The sequence below is a fragment of the Typha angustifolia genome, chromosome 2 (assembly GCF_048772165.1).
Source record: "Typha angustifolia cultivar Huaian chromosome 2, ASM4877216v1, whole genome shotgun sequence".
In the NCBI taxonomy this organism is placed as follows: domain Eukaryota; kingdom Viridiplantae; phylum Streptophyta; class Magnoliopsida; order Poales; family Typhaceae; genus Typha; species Typha angustifolia.
In genome coordinates this window covers 9,160,185-9,177,412 of record NC_133240.1, presented here as the reverse complement: position 1 = coordinate 9,177,412, position 17,228 = coordinate 9,160,185, and the positions used below count along the sequence as shown (strand labels likewise).

Here is a 17,228-nt window from a genome sequence, read left to right as displayed (position 1 = left end):
TGGTTAGATAAAGCTAGGCAATAATTAGGTAGAGATGTGGATAGATTCATGTGAAAACTAAGTTGATTAACTTTGACATAATCCACCCATGTGTACTTTGATGTAACCTAAAATAGATGACACCAAGTTCAAATGGATGTCTTAAGTGGCAGCTTAATATGAACTTTTAGGATCCTATTCTATTTCATTGCATAACCTGTTTGCTTACTACCATCCTGATGTCCCTATCCGCATGGGCAGCATTTTAGGTTAGAATTAGGTCTTCAGTCCCTAATTGATATGACACTGCCGTTTGGCTGCATCCAAATCCTCAAGGGGCCCAAGAATAAATATTAATTAGGGAACAAAAATATTAATTATGCTTGACTAATCCCATCTACCACACTGGGGAAGGACTGTTTTAGCTTTAATTTTCTTCAAAAACTCAGAGTAACCTCATCAAAATCACAATCTTCGAGTGTTTATTGCAAGAATTTTAGTTCATGGAGCAGCGGCTAACACCTCACCATGAGACACTAGTTGTTAGTATAGATTGAGACACACCACCCAATTACAATTACTTACTGTTAGGACTAAATATAAGGCGTCATAAAAAGTCCCATTCTTTGGTCTATATCTAGTAACAGTGTTGTGGTCCTGAGAATTATATTCATGTGCACCTAACACACAACACTGAGAGGAGAGGTTTATGTCTCAAGTCAAAAGCCATGCTTTGTAGTTTGGATTAAAGTAAACGCCACCACTTTATTTTTTAATAGAAATTATTGATTCCAAAATCGATATTATACCAAGCAACAGGAGATCTCGTCGGACTGAATGGAATTAAAACATCCAATTACTACCCTATGATAGAATGGATGAGAGTGCATATTCCAAAATCGATATTATACCAAGCAACAGGAGATCTCGTCGGACTGAATGGAATTAAAACATCCAATTACTACCCTATGATAGAATGGATGAGAGTGCATTATTAGAATTATCATCATTTGATATTCTATATATATATATACCGTATTGTGATTTCTATCGTCACTTTAAATTATTGGTTTTCTTTTTTCTTTTTAAAAAGAAAAAGAAAAGAGAAACTAATTATTAGGTTGGCCGTAAGTGGGCCCCACTTGTGCGCACGAAGGGATGGCGGGCGTAAGCTTCCATCGAGTGGAGAGAGCGTGACTTCCGAGGCGGATTATTACGTCATCAGGCGCACGAGTGGCAGCCCCCCTTTCGCTCGACCTCGCTTTACTAAGACGCCCCTGTCTTTCTGCTTATTTACCAAACCGTGCTCCTCCAGCTCTTCGAGCTGACCAGCCATCGTGGCCGTCCATTCGGCGGAGTCTCCCGTTGGACGCCTTAGATTCCCACAGCTTAACGTAGTAGTTACGCGAGTGGCAAACGACGTAATTAAGTCATTCCCCCGTCGACCTAACTAATTGCGTGTTTGACCTTCGTGGTGAAGGAGAGAGAATTTTAAGATTCCCCTTCAAATAAGTAATCTATCTCAAATGCTTAGAATAATTCTAGGGTTTTATCTCTACTCTCGAGGACAATTGCGTCGATTTCGGAGATTTACGTCTATGGCTTCTCGTTTTCGCTGTGGGAGTTGAGGGAGATAATTTATTAGGGTTTTCGACTTGGATTCGTTTTGATTCGGGAGGGGAAGGTGATGAGGGGAGTAAATAATAGCGTGGAGACGGTGAATGCGGCGGCGGCGGCGATAATTTCCGCTGAGAGTAGGGTTCAGCAAGTCACTGTTCCGGTAGGTACTCAACTCTCTCCTGCTCTAATTCTTTAACTGTTTTTTTTTCGTTATTTCTGTATGTTGTTTCGTGTGAAGTCGTGCTTGACTAGGTTAAAAGTTTGTGGATTGATAAGAAAAAGTGACTTCTTTTATTTACTTATGTATAGTGTTTTCGTGCTTATGATCGTGTTTAAAGAGAACCATTTCTGCTAATTTGGTCGGTAATTATCGCAAGAGGATTCAATTGGCCCCAAAATGTCCAGGTCAAAGTCTAAATCGATGTGATCCATTTGGAATAGTCGATGGAGATGAATTTCTTAGTTCTGGATCGTTGTTTTATAAGATTTCAATTTTTTATATTTAAAGAATTATCTGGTTTTGGCCTGGATCATGAATCCATGATGTCAGAAATCCTAAACAAAAGCTAATATATGCTATCCAAGAAATTTATTTTCTGCCATCCTTACAAAATTATGATGCCATCTGAAGTTGTCGATGTGTAAAGCATAGATACGACATTGTAGAAAGTCCGCTTGAAGCAAAAGTTCAGAGATTATATTAGTGGAAAATCCAGAGATGTTAGAGAGTGAGAGTAATGTGAAGGAAAACACAGAGGAAAACAAGAGGAAGGTCATTACAAAGAGCTGTGGTAGCCTTTGCCAGAGAAATTCTTCTTAAATAAAGGGTGCAGCTCTACGTATCAGTCATCCATCACCTCCAAAGGAAGCTGGTGGAAGTACATCTATGAAACTCTGAATTTGTCAAGTGTGAGAATATTAGTGGTCTAGCTGATGAGCAATTTTTGCAGCAAGAGTGCCAGTTTTGGGAAAAGAAGTTGATTGTTGGTTTGCTAAATGTGGGAAGTGAAACACAGTTCTGAAATATGTTACCTTGGTGGAGCGGAAGAAATTGGAAGCTATCTTTGGCTTTCAGTTATTTTGTGATGCTTTAATTGATTATATAAGATCAGCTAGAGTTTCCAAATTCATGTTTATTTTTCTGGAGATCAAACAAAGAACAAAGAAAAGGATTGGTAATACCGTAATACCTTATGATATTGAACTCAAATTAAGAATATGTTGGCAAAGTGTGAAACAATGTTATAATTGGAAAGTTTTATGAAATGGATTAAGTCTTTTTGATGTAGTTCTTCAGGAATGTTCACAATGTACTGTATGTGCTCCTCCAGCTTGATTTGTAGATAGTAATGTCATTCAGATGTACAACTGTATGTATTTAATTGAAGATTGCAGTATATTACTCAGCGATGGCATGAAGTTTGCACTTAGCAGGGCTATTGAACAGGCTGTTTGGTATTGATATTATGTTCACTGGATTTCTTTGAATTGGGTTTTCATGAATCATGATATCCTATCTAATATAGGAAGCATTTGGCATTGTGCATTTACTAGCTTAGAATTATAATCTCTGACTATTGTTATGCCCAGCATGTTACTTTTTTTAAAAAAAATTTGATTGTGTAACATAACACTGAATTTATCATTTATTGTGTCCTATAGAATAATCTTATTTGCTTTTTCTACCAATGTTATCAACTGTGAGATTGATTTTTCGCAGTTGAATTGGATTTAGTTTGTATATGAAAGAGTCCAGGTTTCCTTTCCACAGTTCTTTCATTACTATTGTCTTGGGTAGAACTGTCAATTATCATGCTTAGGCAAAGAAAAGGAACTTTCAGGTCCACTTAGAACTGAACTTGCTCAAAATTAATGTAGGTTGAATTCATAAATTCATATAAATACTTTGAACTTTTTTTGAAGTGATAGATGTGGGTAAATTTGTTCGATTATATATGCTGGAAGGAATTTATAGACTGCCTCATACTTACCTTAAGAATATATTGTTATTTTAACTAGATGGATTTTTGTGTATGTTTGTATTATCATCAGTTTTGATGATTTCTGCAGAGGAGAAGATGGGCAAACTTTTTCAGTTTGTACTGGTGCTTTGGGTCTCACAAACAAGGCAGGCGCATCAGCCATGCGGTCCTCGTTCCTGAACAGACATTACCAAGATCAGATGCATCTGCAGTTGAACACCCCAACCATCCACCAGCACTGGTGCTTCCATTTGTTGCACCTCCTTCCTCTCCAGCTTCCTTTCTCCAATCAGAAACGTCCTCATCCGCCCAGTCACCTGCAGTACCTTTATCCTTTTCTGCTCTTTCAGCTAATTCATATTCCCCCAATGGCCCGGCTTCAATCTTTGCTATTGGGCCCTATGCCCATGAGACTCAGTTAGTTTCCCCGCCTGGCTTCTCTAACTTCACAACTGAACCTTCTACTGCTCCTTTTACTCCCCCACCAGAACAAGTGCATCTGACAACCCCCTCATCTCCGGAGGTGCCATTTGCAAAACTTTTGAGTTCTCTTGGTACTAACTGCAAGAATGATGGCAATGAGTTTCAGTCCTACCAGTTATACCCAGGAAGCCCAATAGGTCACCTCATATCACCAAGCTCAGCTTGTTCTGGCACTTCATCCCCTTTCCCTGATCTTGAGTTCCAATCTTCTGGTTGTGGCTCCTTCCATTCGTTCCCCATAGCTGAACCACCAAAGATCTTGAGTGCTGAAGGAATTGCAATGCGGAAGTTGGCGCCTCGACATGCTCGTAACGGCGGTTCACTTTTGGATGGCCAGATCTCAGCAGCTGCACCAATGGTAGACTCTACCAGCAGGTCACAGAACGGTGAATATGCTGTGGATCAGAGAGTATCATTTGAGTTGACTGCTGAAGACGTTGCCCGCTGTCTGGGGAAGAGATCAGCAAGCTCAGGTGAAGCTACTTCAGAATCTTTGCAGGTTTCTTTTGGTACTGACAGTTTCAGAGTTAACAATATCAAGGGAAGTGGAGTTTGTGTAGACGAATCCTACCATGACTTGCCTGAGAGAGCAAGACCTCTTTTCTTTTCAGCAGCTAAAGAATTCAAATTTGACAACTCCGACGGGGCTTCTGCAGAGCCTAGCGTTGGCTCTGACTGGTGGGCTAATGAGAAGGTCGTTGGAACAGAAGTCGAACCTCAAAAGGACGAACATCAAAAGGACTGGACCTTCTTCCCAACCATGCAACAAGGAGTTAGCTAATCTGTCATTCTACTCCCATAACATATATGACGGTGAGCCAGAGCCCCTGCTGGATTCATGGTTCCTGGTCCATGGAGCAATTATACTTGGAATCAGATATCTTGGATGGTTGATGTAGATGAGATTAACTTGATCATTTGCTGAATTTAGAAACAGCCTTGATCTTTATCACTAGATAATAATGAGGGAGGACTTTGTTTTTCTCTTGCTACTAGATCTGTAGTATGTTGTAATACTCTTTCAGTCCTCCTGCTGTTACTCGAATAGTATTAAGGATCATGTAATATATCTGGTGGGTGCAGGCTGGTTGTTTTGAATATAAATATATAATAAGGTTTTTATTTTTCTTTTGCACCACCCTCAAAAACACCCTCTGCTTGAATACCTTTTAAAACTCTTAATTTTACATGAATATCCATAAAAGTCAACCAATCTTTAAATCTAAATCAAGTAGATGGAGAATAACTCGACTATTTGTTTCGATCCAAGCAAATGAACGTCGTCGCCCCCACAAGGGTGATGATGAGAGAGGGCGGATGAAACAGTCCAAGCCTAAATGGCTTATACCAATAGTCAAGGCGATTTCCAAAATACCACATGTCTATATGTATAAAACAAAAGCAGTTTTAATCAACGAGAGCAAAGCTGTACACATGTCATCCAGTTAACCCCAAAGACCTGGTGGGATCGCGAGCTCTATAATTAATTGATTCTTTTAGCGTCCTTCTTGTGCTTTGATTGGAGTAGATGTGTTTTGAACTCTGCGATTTCCCCTAAAAGTTTGCCTCCTTTGAATACCTGGATCAAGAATTGCTGGGAAAACTAAGGACTTGGCGATGTTTTGTAGGCTTTCCGCGGTTTTTGTATCTTGGGTTCTCCTGAGAAGCAGAATTTGACGTCTTCTAGTGGTGTCAAATAAGTATCAAACTCCTCTTAAAGATGGTATCTGTTTACTGGACTTTTAAATCGTTGTACTCTTGTTATTTCTTGCTTTATGTTCTGTTGCTTGTGTTCTTTCGTAGTGCGCACAGATGGTGTTTGAATTTTTTCCCCCTTAAGAATTTGGGAGTATTTTGAGCAATGTTTTCCCATTTGTCTATGGTCTTTGGGACTTCAAATTGTAGATAATATTGCCAAGTTAGAGAGCAGAGGGTTTGGCATCCCCAAGCTAGAGAGAGATGGTCATGGCACCAACTGTAAAAGTAGTGCTAGGTTCCATTGCCTTTGGCATCTTCTGGATTATCTCTGTTTTCCCCTCGGTTCCTTTCCTGCCCATTGGAAGGACTGCCGGGTCTCTTCTGGGTGCCATGCTTATGGTCATCTTCCGCGTAATTTCCGCCGATGATGCTTATGCAGCGATCGACCTCCCGATCCTTGGCCTCCTCTTCGGAACCATGGTTGTAAGTGTCTATCTTGAGAGAGCTGACATGTTCAAGTATTTGGGTAAATTGCTCTCATGGAAGAGTAGGGGTAGCAAGGACTTGCTCTGCAGGATCTGTGTTGTTTCTGCGGTTTCGAGTGCTCTGTTCACCAATGATACCAGCTGTGTCGTTCTTACTGAGTTCATCCTCAAAATTGCACGACATAACAATCTACCGCCGCAGCCGTTCCTCCTAGCACTTGCTTCGAGTGCAAACATTGGCTCTGCCGCCACTCCAATTGGTAACCCACAGAACCTTGTTATAGCTGTTCAGAGTAAGATTACTTTCGGGAAGTTTGTGTTGGGTATCCTTCCTGCTATGGTTGTGGGAATATGCGTGAATGCTGCCATTCTTTTGTGCTATTTCTGGAGGATGTTGTCAAGTGAGAAGGATGTAGAGGTGGCTGCAGCAGCAGCAGCAGAAGTAATAGCGGAAGAGGATGTCACTTCTCATCGCTTTTCGCCTGCGACGATGTCACACTTATCTTCAAGGAGTTCTCAGGATGGCAATTTAGTCATCCAGTCTATCATTCATAGCCCTTCAGTAAAGGGAGACTATGGACATGCAGAAAATTTAAGGAGCAGATTAAGTCATAGCGAGAATGACATACAAATGGTACAATCAGCTGCCAGTGAGGGAGCTGAATCTGCAAACGTTGCAGATGAATTGAAAGAGGTGGAAAGCACTGTTAGGGTTCATGAAATGAGAGAAGAAGGTATGTTGAGATTTGCGAGAAGTGGCAGACAGAGAAATGGTATGAATGGAAGATTTTCTATTCATACTTCTGAAGACAAGGAATTTCCCATAGAGAGGTGGAAGAGATTGTTATGGAAAACATGTGTCTATCTTGTGACTCTTGGAATGCTCATTTCTATGCTATTAGGGCTAAATATGTCATGGACTGCAATAACTGCTGCTCTCGCTCTCATTATGCTTGATTTCAAAGATGCTCGTCCTTGCCTAGAGAAGGTAATTGCTATAACCAGCAGATCTGGCTGTCTTATGCTACTTTTTATTGTCAAAATGCAAGAATTTTCATTCTTTGCGGCTATTTTGAAGTTTAGATAATCAAGCAACGATCGTTTTGAAAAAGTTTTTCTTGTGTATATCTTTAATAGAATGAATGTATAGTCTGATTTTTGTTCTCTGAAAGCATATTATCTGAGCGGACATGAATTTGAACCAGGTATCCTATTCATTATTGATATTCTTCTGTGGGATGTTCATTACTGTTGATGGCTTTAATAAAACTGGCATACCAAGCGCCTTATGGGATTTCATGGAACCATATGCCCAAAGTGACAGTATTGGAGGAGTAGCTATGCTTGCCTTGGTTATTCTTTTCCTTTCAAATGTTGCCTCCAATGTACCAACTGGTAAGCCTTCTTTGGGCTCCTCAATTGCCATTAACTTAGTTTTGCTTGTACAGTAGCCGGTTTATTGCTTTGTATGTCAAATGCACAATCTCAATCAGCTCCTGTTTGTAATTATCAAATTAGTCTTGTGGGTAATTTAGTTGATGTTCCATTGTCAGTATATTATGTGCATGCATCTCTAATGAAAAGAGCTTGACTGTAATTCTACCATTAAAGCAGAAGCATTTGCATGAAAGGTATACCCTGAACTTTCTCCGAAGGTTCCTAATGTGCCAACAAGCAGTTGGTGTCATACTTCTCACCACCTTTGAAATTCGTTGGCTTTCTTAACTATAATAAGTGGACACAATGATTTGACAAGGCCTGCAAAAATGCTAGATGAATTCTTACTGAATACCTTCCCAGAGTCAGGGGACTTGATTTCTAGTGTCTTTGATAGTTTATAAGAATGAGACAATATGCCACATTTAGGTCCATAGTTAACGCTTCCATTTCTCATATGAGAAAAAGATGACATAATATATGAGTACTTATCACTCTCCCAAGGATACTGCAGAATGAAGTGGGGAGCACACAATTGATGATATATGAACTATGGTAGCCAGAAAGGGACCTGTTTGTCTTGATTCTTGGAATCTGAAACGTGTCACCAGCTTCTTTTCATTTTTTTTCCTCCCAAGGTTATGTGGTAGATCTACATATAAGTTCTCCTGACATGTATGAAGGAAAATCTTAAAAGTCACTCTCAGTGCATCGTGCTGGATGCACAGCTTAGTTGTCTATTGGAGAGCTTTTCAATGGATATTGTTATACTGTTTAACTTGATGCAACCTCAGACACATATGGTGGCATAATAAGATTTGTTGTCAGAATTCAAACATCAGATAATAAAGTTATGACTGCAAGCCAGCTAAAACCCTTTTTGACATTTCATAGTGATATTTCTTTGGTGGTTGAATTAAAGCATAGTAATATTTCCAATGTTAAGAGGGTCAATCTAATAATCTCAAAATGGGCAAGAACTGAAACCTATCTAGAGTTGTTTATGTTGGTTCACAGAAACAATATGGAGATTGTACTGGCATTGTTGAGTGGTTTCTTACTTAACTGTGCCACAGACAGTAATAATATGACTGTGACTTGCATTCTTTCTCAGTTCTCTTGCTTGGAGCTCGGGTAGCAGCATCAGCAGCAAATATTTCTCCAGCTGAAGAAACCAAGGCATGGCTCATTCTAGCATGGGTAAGCACAGTGGCTGGGAATCTCTCATTGCTGGGATCAGCGGCGAACTTGATTGTTTGTGAGCAGGCTCGCGGAGCTCAACATTGTGGCTACAATCTCTCATTTTTCAGCCATCTGCGATTTGGGTTTCCCTCGACTCTTGTTATCACCGCACTTGGGTTGCTGCTTATTAGGAATTATTGAGGTGAATCGCTGAAGAGCTATCCAGAATTCGAATCCCTTGTGCTGTTATGAAAATATCTTCGTGTAAAAATTCTAGAAAACAAGCTTGTAAACATTCTTTCATGCATGGTGCATTGTTGAGGCACAAATTAAAGGCACGTTCTGCAGCCTTTGTATTCTATGCATATTCTGTAATGTTTAAAGGCTGAAACTTTCACGCATCTTGGTTTGGGATGAACCAGGATGAATTAAGAGATATTTACTTTGAGGCAATCATCGAGGTATTTCAATATCTCAGATATCACTATAAATCTTTGTTTTCGAAATCTTTATCATATGAATTTGTCATTAATACAGATGGATTACAAGGCATATGAGAGAATTATGGTGATGTCTCTGCTCTCTCGAAGCTTTTCTTGCACCTTAACAATAAAAAATCAAGCACACCCATATAAGTGTATATAAATATTTATTAAATCCTCCACTTTCTCGTTTGCATCATATCATGCTATCTCTATTAGGAGATCGAGCACATAATTTAGTGTATATGTAATAATATATAGTATCAATTTTTGTTTGCTACATCTCTGAGCTTAAAGGGGTAGAATTCTCGCCGTCAGCCATTGATTTGAATGTCTTGATGAGCTCTTTATGTCGACGTGGATCACATGGATTAATCCAATCGTTTTGAAGAGGAGGGAGCAGCCACTCTTTGCCATCTATGTATGAGATATCCATGAAGGAAGCTGCTTGGCATTGATCCATCTGCTTGGCATATGAGACTCTCTGTGTGCTGTTAGCTCCTGGTCCCATGCACTCAAACTCCCCAAAGAACACAGACCTACAAGAAAGTAAAACAAATCCTCAAGGCGATGACTGAACGAAGATTAAAAAGAAAAAACCATGCACATAAATAAAAAATCAGGTCAAGGGTCGTCAATTTTTCGGCTGAAGTTTCTTAGTATTTTTGTTTAGTCTATGATTAGAATGGTGGTCTACTTCTGAAGAATGAATCAGTAAGGAGATAGCATAGCAGCAAGGATCAACCACAGACTGGTCTCTAGTAGGGTCATTCCAATCGTTCCATCCTTCAGGGGCTACAATGCTTGGTATATACGTTCTCGCAAACACCACAGTGGCATAAGGCCCCCAAGCTCGGCCGAGCCAGATCCTCCCAGTTCCTGCAACGCTGCAATTAACGAACGAGAACCCCGTCTTCTCTGCGGCAGATTGCCTTCCATGGGCTGTGATGCACCCAGTTATAGCCCCAGTTCCACTCTGCACTTGCTTTGCTATCGAACTAATACTGCACTCCTGCACACCCACAGTAAGTAAACATTGACCACCACTTCTTCTTTTGAGCAGAATCTGATTAAGATTTGATCTTTGTTTACCGCATAGAGAGATCTTCCATTGCCGAAGATGAAGTCGATGGACCCCTCTATGAAGCACTCGCGAAAGTAATGCCGCCCTCGCTCGTCGAGCAACGTGTCTTGCGCGCCGTAGAAGCCGCAACCGTAGAAAGCGGCCTGATCTCCGGCTATCCTCGACGCCACCGCCTGTCCGCCGACGTCCCCCGGGGATGCGGGAGGTGCTGTGTTCTGCGTTTGATCATTAGACAACATTTGAGTAAAGAGAAGACTCGAAGCAAAGGTGTAGTGCAATTAATAAATCTGCCTGGAAACTGATGTTGTAGGCTACGAAGTTGAAAGCGAGGATTGAGATTGTAGCGCTGTAAACTGTCCCTCCGCTGGAGTTTGCAGTGGAATTCCATGCTATCGATGTGTTGAGGTAGCCCTTGCCTTGCATTGTGATGTTCGTCTTGTTAGCCCAAACAACCACCTTTTCCCTGCCATTGGGCACAACCTATCGTTGCATCAACTACGTACAAATCATCAGAAGCAATGTTGTAATTGGTAAGTTATAACGAACCTATACACGCCGGAATCAATGGCGATGAGCGTCCTATTCGGGCTATAATCAGGAACTGCGTCGATAGCCTTCTGCACGCTGGTGAAGTTTGCGCAACCTTTCAGACCGACAGACAGGACTAGACTCGCATTCCGGTCGGCCGCCATCGCCGACACCCATTTGTACTGATCGTCGCAAGCCGACTTGGGTTTCTTATGGTGGGGGTGGTGGGGGTGGTGGTGATGGTGGTGGCGGCTGCTCCACCATACTATGCGGTCGAGCATATCATCCACAATGCCCCTTAGAGTGCCAATGCGATTGTTGGTAACGATAGGAGGAAAGGTGTTTGAAGAAATTACAATGGCAACTAGTGCAATGGCAATGGCTGAAGTAGTCCATATGAGAGGCTTAGTGGCTCCCCTCATACTGATATATTTTATTTTTTTTGGGTTGCTTTGAGTATATTATGAGGATGTGGGAGGTTTTTATACAAATTTTGGGAGGGAGAGGTGGAGCGTGGAATCTTGAAGGTGAAGGGAAGTGTGTGTGTTTGTGATAATGACTGTGATCTGAGCTTTTGGAGAGGTAGTGGAAGGGGTGGCAGAAGTAGTGGAGGTTGGAAGATGCCTACGCTAAGGCTTTATAAATGTTAAGGGTGGCAAAGAGTTATGATGTTATTTGACCTCCTTCTAATCTGTATGACAAAAAGGGGGGTTTACAAGCATGGGTAGTACTAAAAAGAGTTTAGATCTTAGAGGAGGATCTAACTTCATCATATGTGGTAGACAAAAGGGAATGTCATTTCTCATAAAAGTAATACTCATGGAGATATTGGTTGGTTGAGACACCTCTTAGTAATATATTTGAGTCCATTTGAGCTGCGGTCAAGATTGCTCATGAAATAAATTAGTTAGGTATCAATTGAAATCATAATTTCATAACCATCTAATAGCTCTCCACAAATTTACGTAGGGTCCACCTGACGGCGAACCCATTAATCTAATCTAAGGGATCGGGTTCGAGTTCGAGTCGGAACTCGGACCCAAATACATTAACCTATCACTGTGCTAACCAGGTCGTCCTCGGTGGATCTGGGCCGTCCAATTCCAGTTCACAAATACAACGGTGGATATATACAAATTATCCGACTCCATCACCGAGTTCGCCTCTCGCTCTCTCTTAATTACTCTTTCCTAGAAAACCCCCAATCCTCAGCAGAGAAGGTATCGGCGATCTCTACCCCATATTCTAATAATTCTAGGGCATCTCGTTACTTGTAACTCTAGGGTTTTAATAACTACTGTTAGGGGTTTTGGGTTCACCGAGAGAGAGGGAGATCGCAGTCTGCCCTCCGAGCAAGGTCGCAATCGCTGATCATTCTCGTGAGATCTTTTATTTGTTTCTTTTTTTTTTTTTTTGAAATTTTAGTGCGATTCTGGTAGAGTAGCTGCTTCTAGTTGCTATTCGTGAAGTAGAAATTCAAGGAAAGGGCTAAAGTTGGTTCCTTTGGCTTGAAGTCGGCTGTATGTTTTGGGGATTTTAAGCAATGTTGAGTAGTTGTTGTTCAGATTAGGGTACCTTAGGCTCGTCGAAAGATTTCGTTGGCTGAATCAAAAGAGTCGAGTATTTGAGTCGGTTGGATATGCTGGTGTATCACTGCATGCCCTTTATTTTTCGTGTCGATTTAAACGCTGTATTCTCACAATTGTAGTAAGATACACATCCGAGTAATTAAAAGATGCAGATTTTATTATTGTACTAAATTTTGGTATCCGTCTCTTACATTGTGCAGCTGTTAAGGATTTCTCATCATGTCTTGGTGCACTATTGAGTCCGATCCTGGTAAGTTATCTATGCAAATCTATCTTTTATCTTCACTCAATGTTTTATTTGGAATGTATCTGAGTAAGTCGGGAAATTTTCTTCTCTATTTTCATCTTGTCCTTGCTCCTTTATAGAATTCACTCAGGATTTAATTTTTGAAGATCAATGCCTGCTATTACATGCATAATCTAGAAGTATAATTTACCAGAAATTTCTTGTTTTCTGTTTCTTCATTGCTTTCATAGCATAATCAATTTAATTAGTGTTCTGAGTTTGTTTGTTGTCTTGTGCATGTATTTGCCTTCAATAGTAACTTATATCAAGGTACTTTTGCGAACATTTATCTATGTACAGGTATATTCACTAATTTTCTTTCTGACTTCTGCTATAACAAGATTCAATTCCACGTACAAGGTTCATAATACAATCAACCGTCTAGAACTTGAGTAGTAATGTACTCGTGCTTTTCTTTTCCAGAACAACTGCATTTACCAAGAAAAGACCTCATCAAGCTTCACAATGCAACTGTGTTAGATAATAAACATAATGCTCTATTCCATATCTTCATTCAACCAGTAATGCTCAGGGATAATGAGCCAGATAATTTTGTATAGGCTGATTCACCTGGGAATTAAGAAGACTTAGCATACAGTCCATAATTGAATCTGATTATATAGTAATTGAAATGTTAAATAACAGGACAAGGTGCTATTCCTTGTTCTGAATTCATGCTTCATGCATCATGCTTTGGTATCCTTTTTTTCTAGCCAGATATATACTTGGTTTCTGCAGCTTTTACAGTGGCAAGAAAACATTCTGTGAAAAACTGTCCATCATTGCATGTCAGGCTTTTGGCATCATAGACTTGCCAGGGTGTAGAATGTGCTATTGCAAATGCTTGCATGTTAAAAATATATTAAAGCTGGATGAGTTATCTTGAACTGCATATTGATGGCTTTAGTTCAAGTTAGTTGTTGAAAAAGACTTGAGTAGAAATTGAGAATCATATTGATGGCTTTAGTTCAAGTCAGTTGTTGAAAATGCTTGCATGTTTTACTATCAGGCGTCAGTTTCATCCGTTCATTCTAATTATAAGATTATGACTTCCAAAAGAATCTTCTTCATCCTTGCAACTAATTGTGGATTGTCTTTCAGGGGTTTTTACTGAACTTATTCAACAGATGCAAGTAAAAGGTGTTCAAGTAAGCTCATTCTATTTTAAATTATTCTTCTTTTCACTTTCCTTAGCTCTTAATACTTTTAGCTAATGATGTGAATCACACTTATTTTAGGGAAAATTCACTTTTCACCCTCTTGAACTATCATCACTTTTTACAATGACCCCATGATTTTTTTTTGGTACATAATGACTCCGTGAACTATTAAAAATATCTCACTTGACCTCTTTAGTTAGAAAATTAGCATGTACCAAAAAAATAAAATCAGGGGGTTATTTATGTACCCCTAAAAAAATTCAGAGGGTTATTGTAGAAAAATGTAATAGTTCAAGGGGTGAAAAAAACAATTATCCCTTATATAATTGCAATTTGACAACAGTTTACTCCTAAACAGTCAATACTGTCAATAGACTATTTTAGTTTGTTCAGAAGGTCATTGTAGAAAAGTGTGATAGTTCAGGAGGTAAAAAAGTAATCATCCTTTATATTATTGCAATTTGATAACAGTCTACTCCTAAATATTCAATATTTTCAATAGGTTATTTTAGTTTCTAAATTTTATTTTCTGTTTCTTAAATAGAATGTTTAAGTTCTAATTCAAACACATTGCGGTCAGTTTACTAGTTTCTGTCGGTGTCTCAATTATGATAGGCACTTCACCTATTCCTTTTAAGAATGAAAATCTATACTATCTTTTTCTGCCAACAGGTGGAGGAACTGTATTCACTGGATCTGGACTCCCTTAATGATTTGCGGTTCAGAATCTGACCTGCTGCCATTTATATGAAATTCTATTTCTTTTTTCTGTACTTAATAATATCGCTATTTTTACAGGCCAGTTTATGGGCTAATATTCCTATTTAAATGGCGACCCGGGGAAAAGGATGATCGCCTAGTAATCAAGGATCCAAATCCTAACCTTTTCTTTGCCAGCCAGGTTTGAATCCCTAGCTATTTTTTGTGGATGTGTTTATGTACTCTGCAATTGTCTAATGAGGCTGATTGTACATTTGCAGGTTATTAACAATGCCTGTGCAACTCAAGCTATTCTTTCAATTCTCATGAATTGTCCAGATGTAGATATTGGTCCAGAACTCTTGATGCTAAAGGATTTCACGAAGAACTTCCCACCAGAACTCAAAGGCTTGGCTATTAATAACAGTGAAGCCATTCGAACAGCTCATAACAGCTTTGCAAGACCAGAACCATTTGTACCTGAAGAGCAGAAAGCTGCAGGTAAGGAAGACGATGTTTACCACTTCATAAGCTATCTGCCTGTGGATGGGGTTCTGTATGAGCTAGATGGACTGAAGGAAGGACCCATAAGCCTTGGGCAATGCCCTGGTGGACCCGGTGACTTGGATTGGCTACGCATGGTACAGCCAGTAATCCAGGAACGTATTGAACGATACTCACAAAGCGAGATTAGGTTCAATCTGATGGCTATCATAAAGAACAGGAAGGAGATATACACAGCTGAACTAAAGGAGCTACAGAAGAAGAGGGAACATCTATTGCAGCAGCTGAATGAATATGTGGGTGCAGCTAGTAAACATAATCCTGCTGTGGAAGCTATAAATAAATCACTTGCAGAGGTGGCGTCTGGGATTGAGAGTGTGACTGAGAAGATAATAATGGAGGAAGAAAAGTTCAAGAAGTGGAAGACAGAAAACATCAGGAGAAAGCACAATTACATACCCTTCCTGTTCAACTTCCTCAAGATTCTCGCAGAAAAGAAGCAACTAAAGCCTTTGATTGAGAAGGCTAAGCAGAAGACATGTAGCCCCAGTCCAAGATGAAGTTGTCTAGCCTACTGTTTCTAATCTTGCAGAGAAGGCTCAGAGTTGGTTTCCGTTTTCCTTTTGAAAGATCTTTCTTATTTACTGCTAAATTAGAGGGCATGCCCAGTATAAACTATTAAGCCATGTTGTTCTTATTAACTCTGTGATGGTGTACTGGTATATCCATTAAGCGACAGCAAATTTCATCCATGCTGTCTTAACTTTCTGAACTAGCTTGCTTGTAGTTATAGTTGAATGGTTACCAGATTCGCGGAGATTGATTGCCATACATTAATTGCTTGCTGCTGAAACCTAAACTATTCTGTTATCTTCTTTGTAACACAGCACTGATCACTTGTAAACCTCTAGATTAGATATAGATATACCAATCCAATTCAATGTAAAGATTTTCTTGGGTTGTTATTTGATGAGAACTTGGATAGCACACGACTCTCAATAATTAGAGCCATTACTTTTATTTGTGTAAATTGCAACATGACAATCTTCCATACGCATGTTCTACTGTCTATTTTTTTAATGTTTTAATGTCTTAAATTAACTCCAAATCAAATCCCATACTAAGCAATTGGTCCTCAGCAACCAACTTGCAATGTCTACCTAACCATAATAACCTATATGAAACTGCCCGCATAGTAGGGCTGTCAAAATAATCAAGATAGTAGGGCTGTCAAAGACGCAATTAAGCTCAGCTTGAAAATGAGTTGAACTCAAAATAATTATTATATATATATATATATAAGTAAATATTTTTTATACTATACTAATTTTATTATATTATAAGATTTATATAAGAGGATTGTTATATACTCTGATGTTATATAGTTTAGTTCTAAATTTTAATTTTATTAGTTTATATTTTTCAATTAGGTTTTATTTTAATTTTAATTTAAGTTTGATCATATGTAAAATTTGGCTTGAATTAATTAAAGTATGAAATTATTTATTGATCGGCTTGTTGAAGCTAGAGCTCAAAATTAACTTGAATTAAAATAATTTTAAGTCAAACTTAGATCAGACTCGGCTGGGTTACACCCCTTCCGCATAGACGCAATTGTGGGACAAACCCCGCGTTGATTTGGTCTTCGTCTCTTTTATGCCTCTAATTACGATTGGTTTATATATCAAATAATGACAGTCAAACTAATCCATGTCGACATCCCATTGAATCTTCCTGGTCTATAAAAGAAAAAAGATAAAGTTCGTGTTGTATGATGTGATGGAAAATAAGTAAGGATCAAATTGAAAATAATAAATGGACAAAATGTCAAATAAAATAAACACATAAACTGGGGTATGAAATGCAAAAAAGGTAAACTATAAAATGCCCATAATAAATATAAAAATATTAAAATTGTTCTCCTCTTTTCATCAAATTTACTTACCTTATTCTAATCTTTAAATTTAAAATAAAATACACTTTCAAACTTTCCTAATATCATAAGGGTATTACAGCTATTTACACAATTC

General features: G+C 39.1%; 4 protein-coding genes across 7 annotated transcripts; 3 read left to right on the top strand and 1 right to left on the bottom strand.

Moving 5' to 3' along the window:
* The first annotated feature begins 1,505 nt into the window (after nucleotides 1-1,505).
* Nucleotides 1,506-5,198, top strand: LOC140772231 (uncharacterized). The gene is made up of 2 exons (XM_073114206.1): nucleotides 1,506-1,759; nucleotides 3,670-5,198. Exons 1-2 carry the CDS (start codon nucleotides 1,667-1,669, stop codon nucleotides 4,843-4,845), a joined length of 1,269 nt encoding a protein of 422 aa, XP_072970307.1. The 5' UTR covers nucleotides 1,506-1,666; the 3' UTR covers nucleotides 4,846-5,198.
* A 241-nt stretch (nucleotides 5,199-5,439) lies between these two features.
* Nucleotides 5,440-9,319, top strand: LOC140772042 (silicon efflux transporter LSI2). Its single transcript, XM_073113931.1, has 4 exons — nucleotides 5,440-5,787; nucleotides 5,868-7,235; nucleotides 7,453-7,642; nucleotides 8,799-9,319. Exons 2-4 carry the CDS (start codon nucleotides 6,024-6,026, stop codon nucleotides 9,065-9,067), a joined length of 1,671 nt encoding a protein of 556 aa, XP_072970032.1. The 5' UTR covers nucleotides 5,440-5,787; nucleotides 5,868-6,023; the 3' UTR covers nucleotides 9,068-9,319.
* A 92-nt stretch (nucleotides 9,320-9,411) lies between these two features.
* Nucleotides 9,412-11,397, bottom strand: LOC140772051 (putative pectinesterase 14). Of its 2 annotated transcripts, none has more exons than XM_073113938.1 (5): nucleotides 10,979-11,397; nucleotides 10,724-10,895; nucleotides 10,441-10,647; nucleotides 10,101-10,360; nucleotides 9,412-9,887 (listed from the first exon to the last, which is right to left on the bottom strand). In XM_073113938.1, the coding sequence occupies exons 1-5, from the start codon at nucleotides 11,380-11,382 to the stop codon at nucleotides 9,626-9,628; spliced, it is 1,305 nt and encodes a 434-aa protein (XP_072970039.1). In that variant the 5' UTR covers nucleotides 11,383-11,397; the 3' UTR covers nucleotides 9,412-9,625. The 2 variants fall into 2 exon arrangements, with proteins under 2 accessions (XP_072970039.1, XP_072970045.1); XM_073113944.1 differs by having other exon boundaries at nucleotides 9,736-9,887; nucleotides 10,094-10,360.
* A 714-nt stretch (nucleotides 11,398-12,111) lies between these two features.
* Nucleotides 12,112-16,027, top strand: LOC140772022 (ubiquitin carboxyl-terminal hydrolase 2). Of its 3 annotated transcripts, none has more exons than XM_073113900.1 (6): nucleotides 12,112-12,180; nucleotides 12,750-12,799; nucleotides 13,937-13,983; nucleotides 14,668-14,714; nucleotides 14,794-14,896; nucleotides 14,976-16,027. In XM_073113900.1, the coding sequence occupies exons 2-6, from the start codon at nucleotides 12,769-12,771 to the stop codon at nucleotides 15,756-15,758; spliced, it is 1,011 nt and encodes a 336-aa protein (XP_072970001.1). In that variant the 5' UTR covers nucleotides 12,112-12,180; nucleotides 12,750-12,768; the 3' UTR covers nucleotides 15,759-16,027. The 3 variants fall into 3 exon arrangements, with proteins under 3 accessions (XP_072970001.1, XP_072970007.1, XP_072970014.1); XM_073113906.1 differs by having other exon boundaries at nucleotides 12,177-12,317; XM_073113913.1 differs by lacking the exon at nucleotides 12,112-12,180 and adding an exon at nucleotides 12,187-12,339.
* Nucleotides 16,028-17,228: the final 1,201 nt, after the last annotated feature.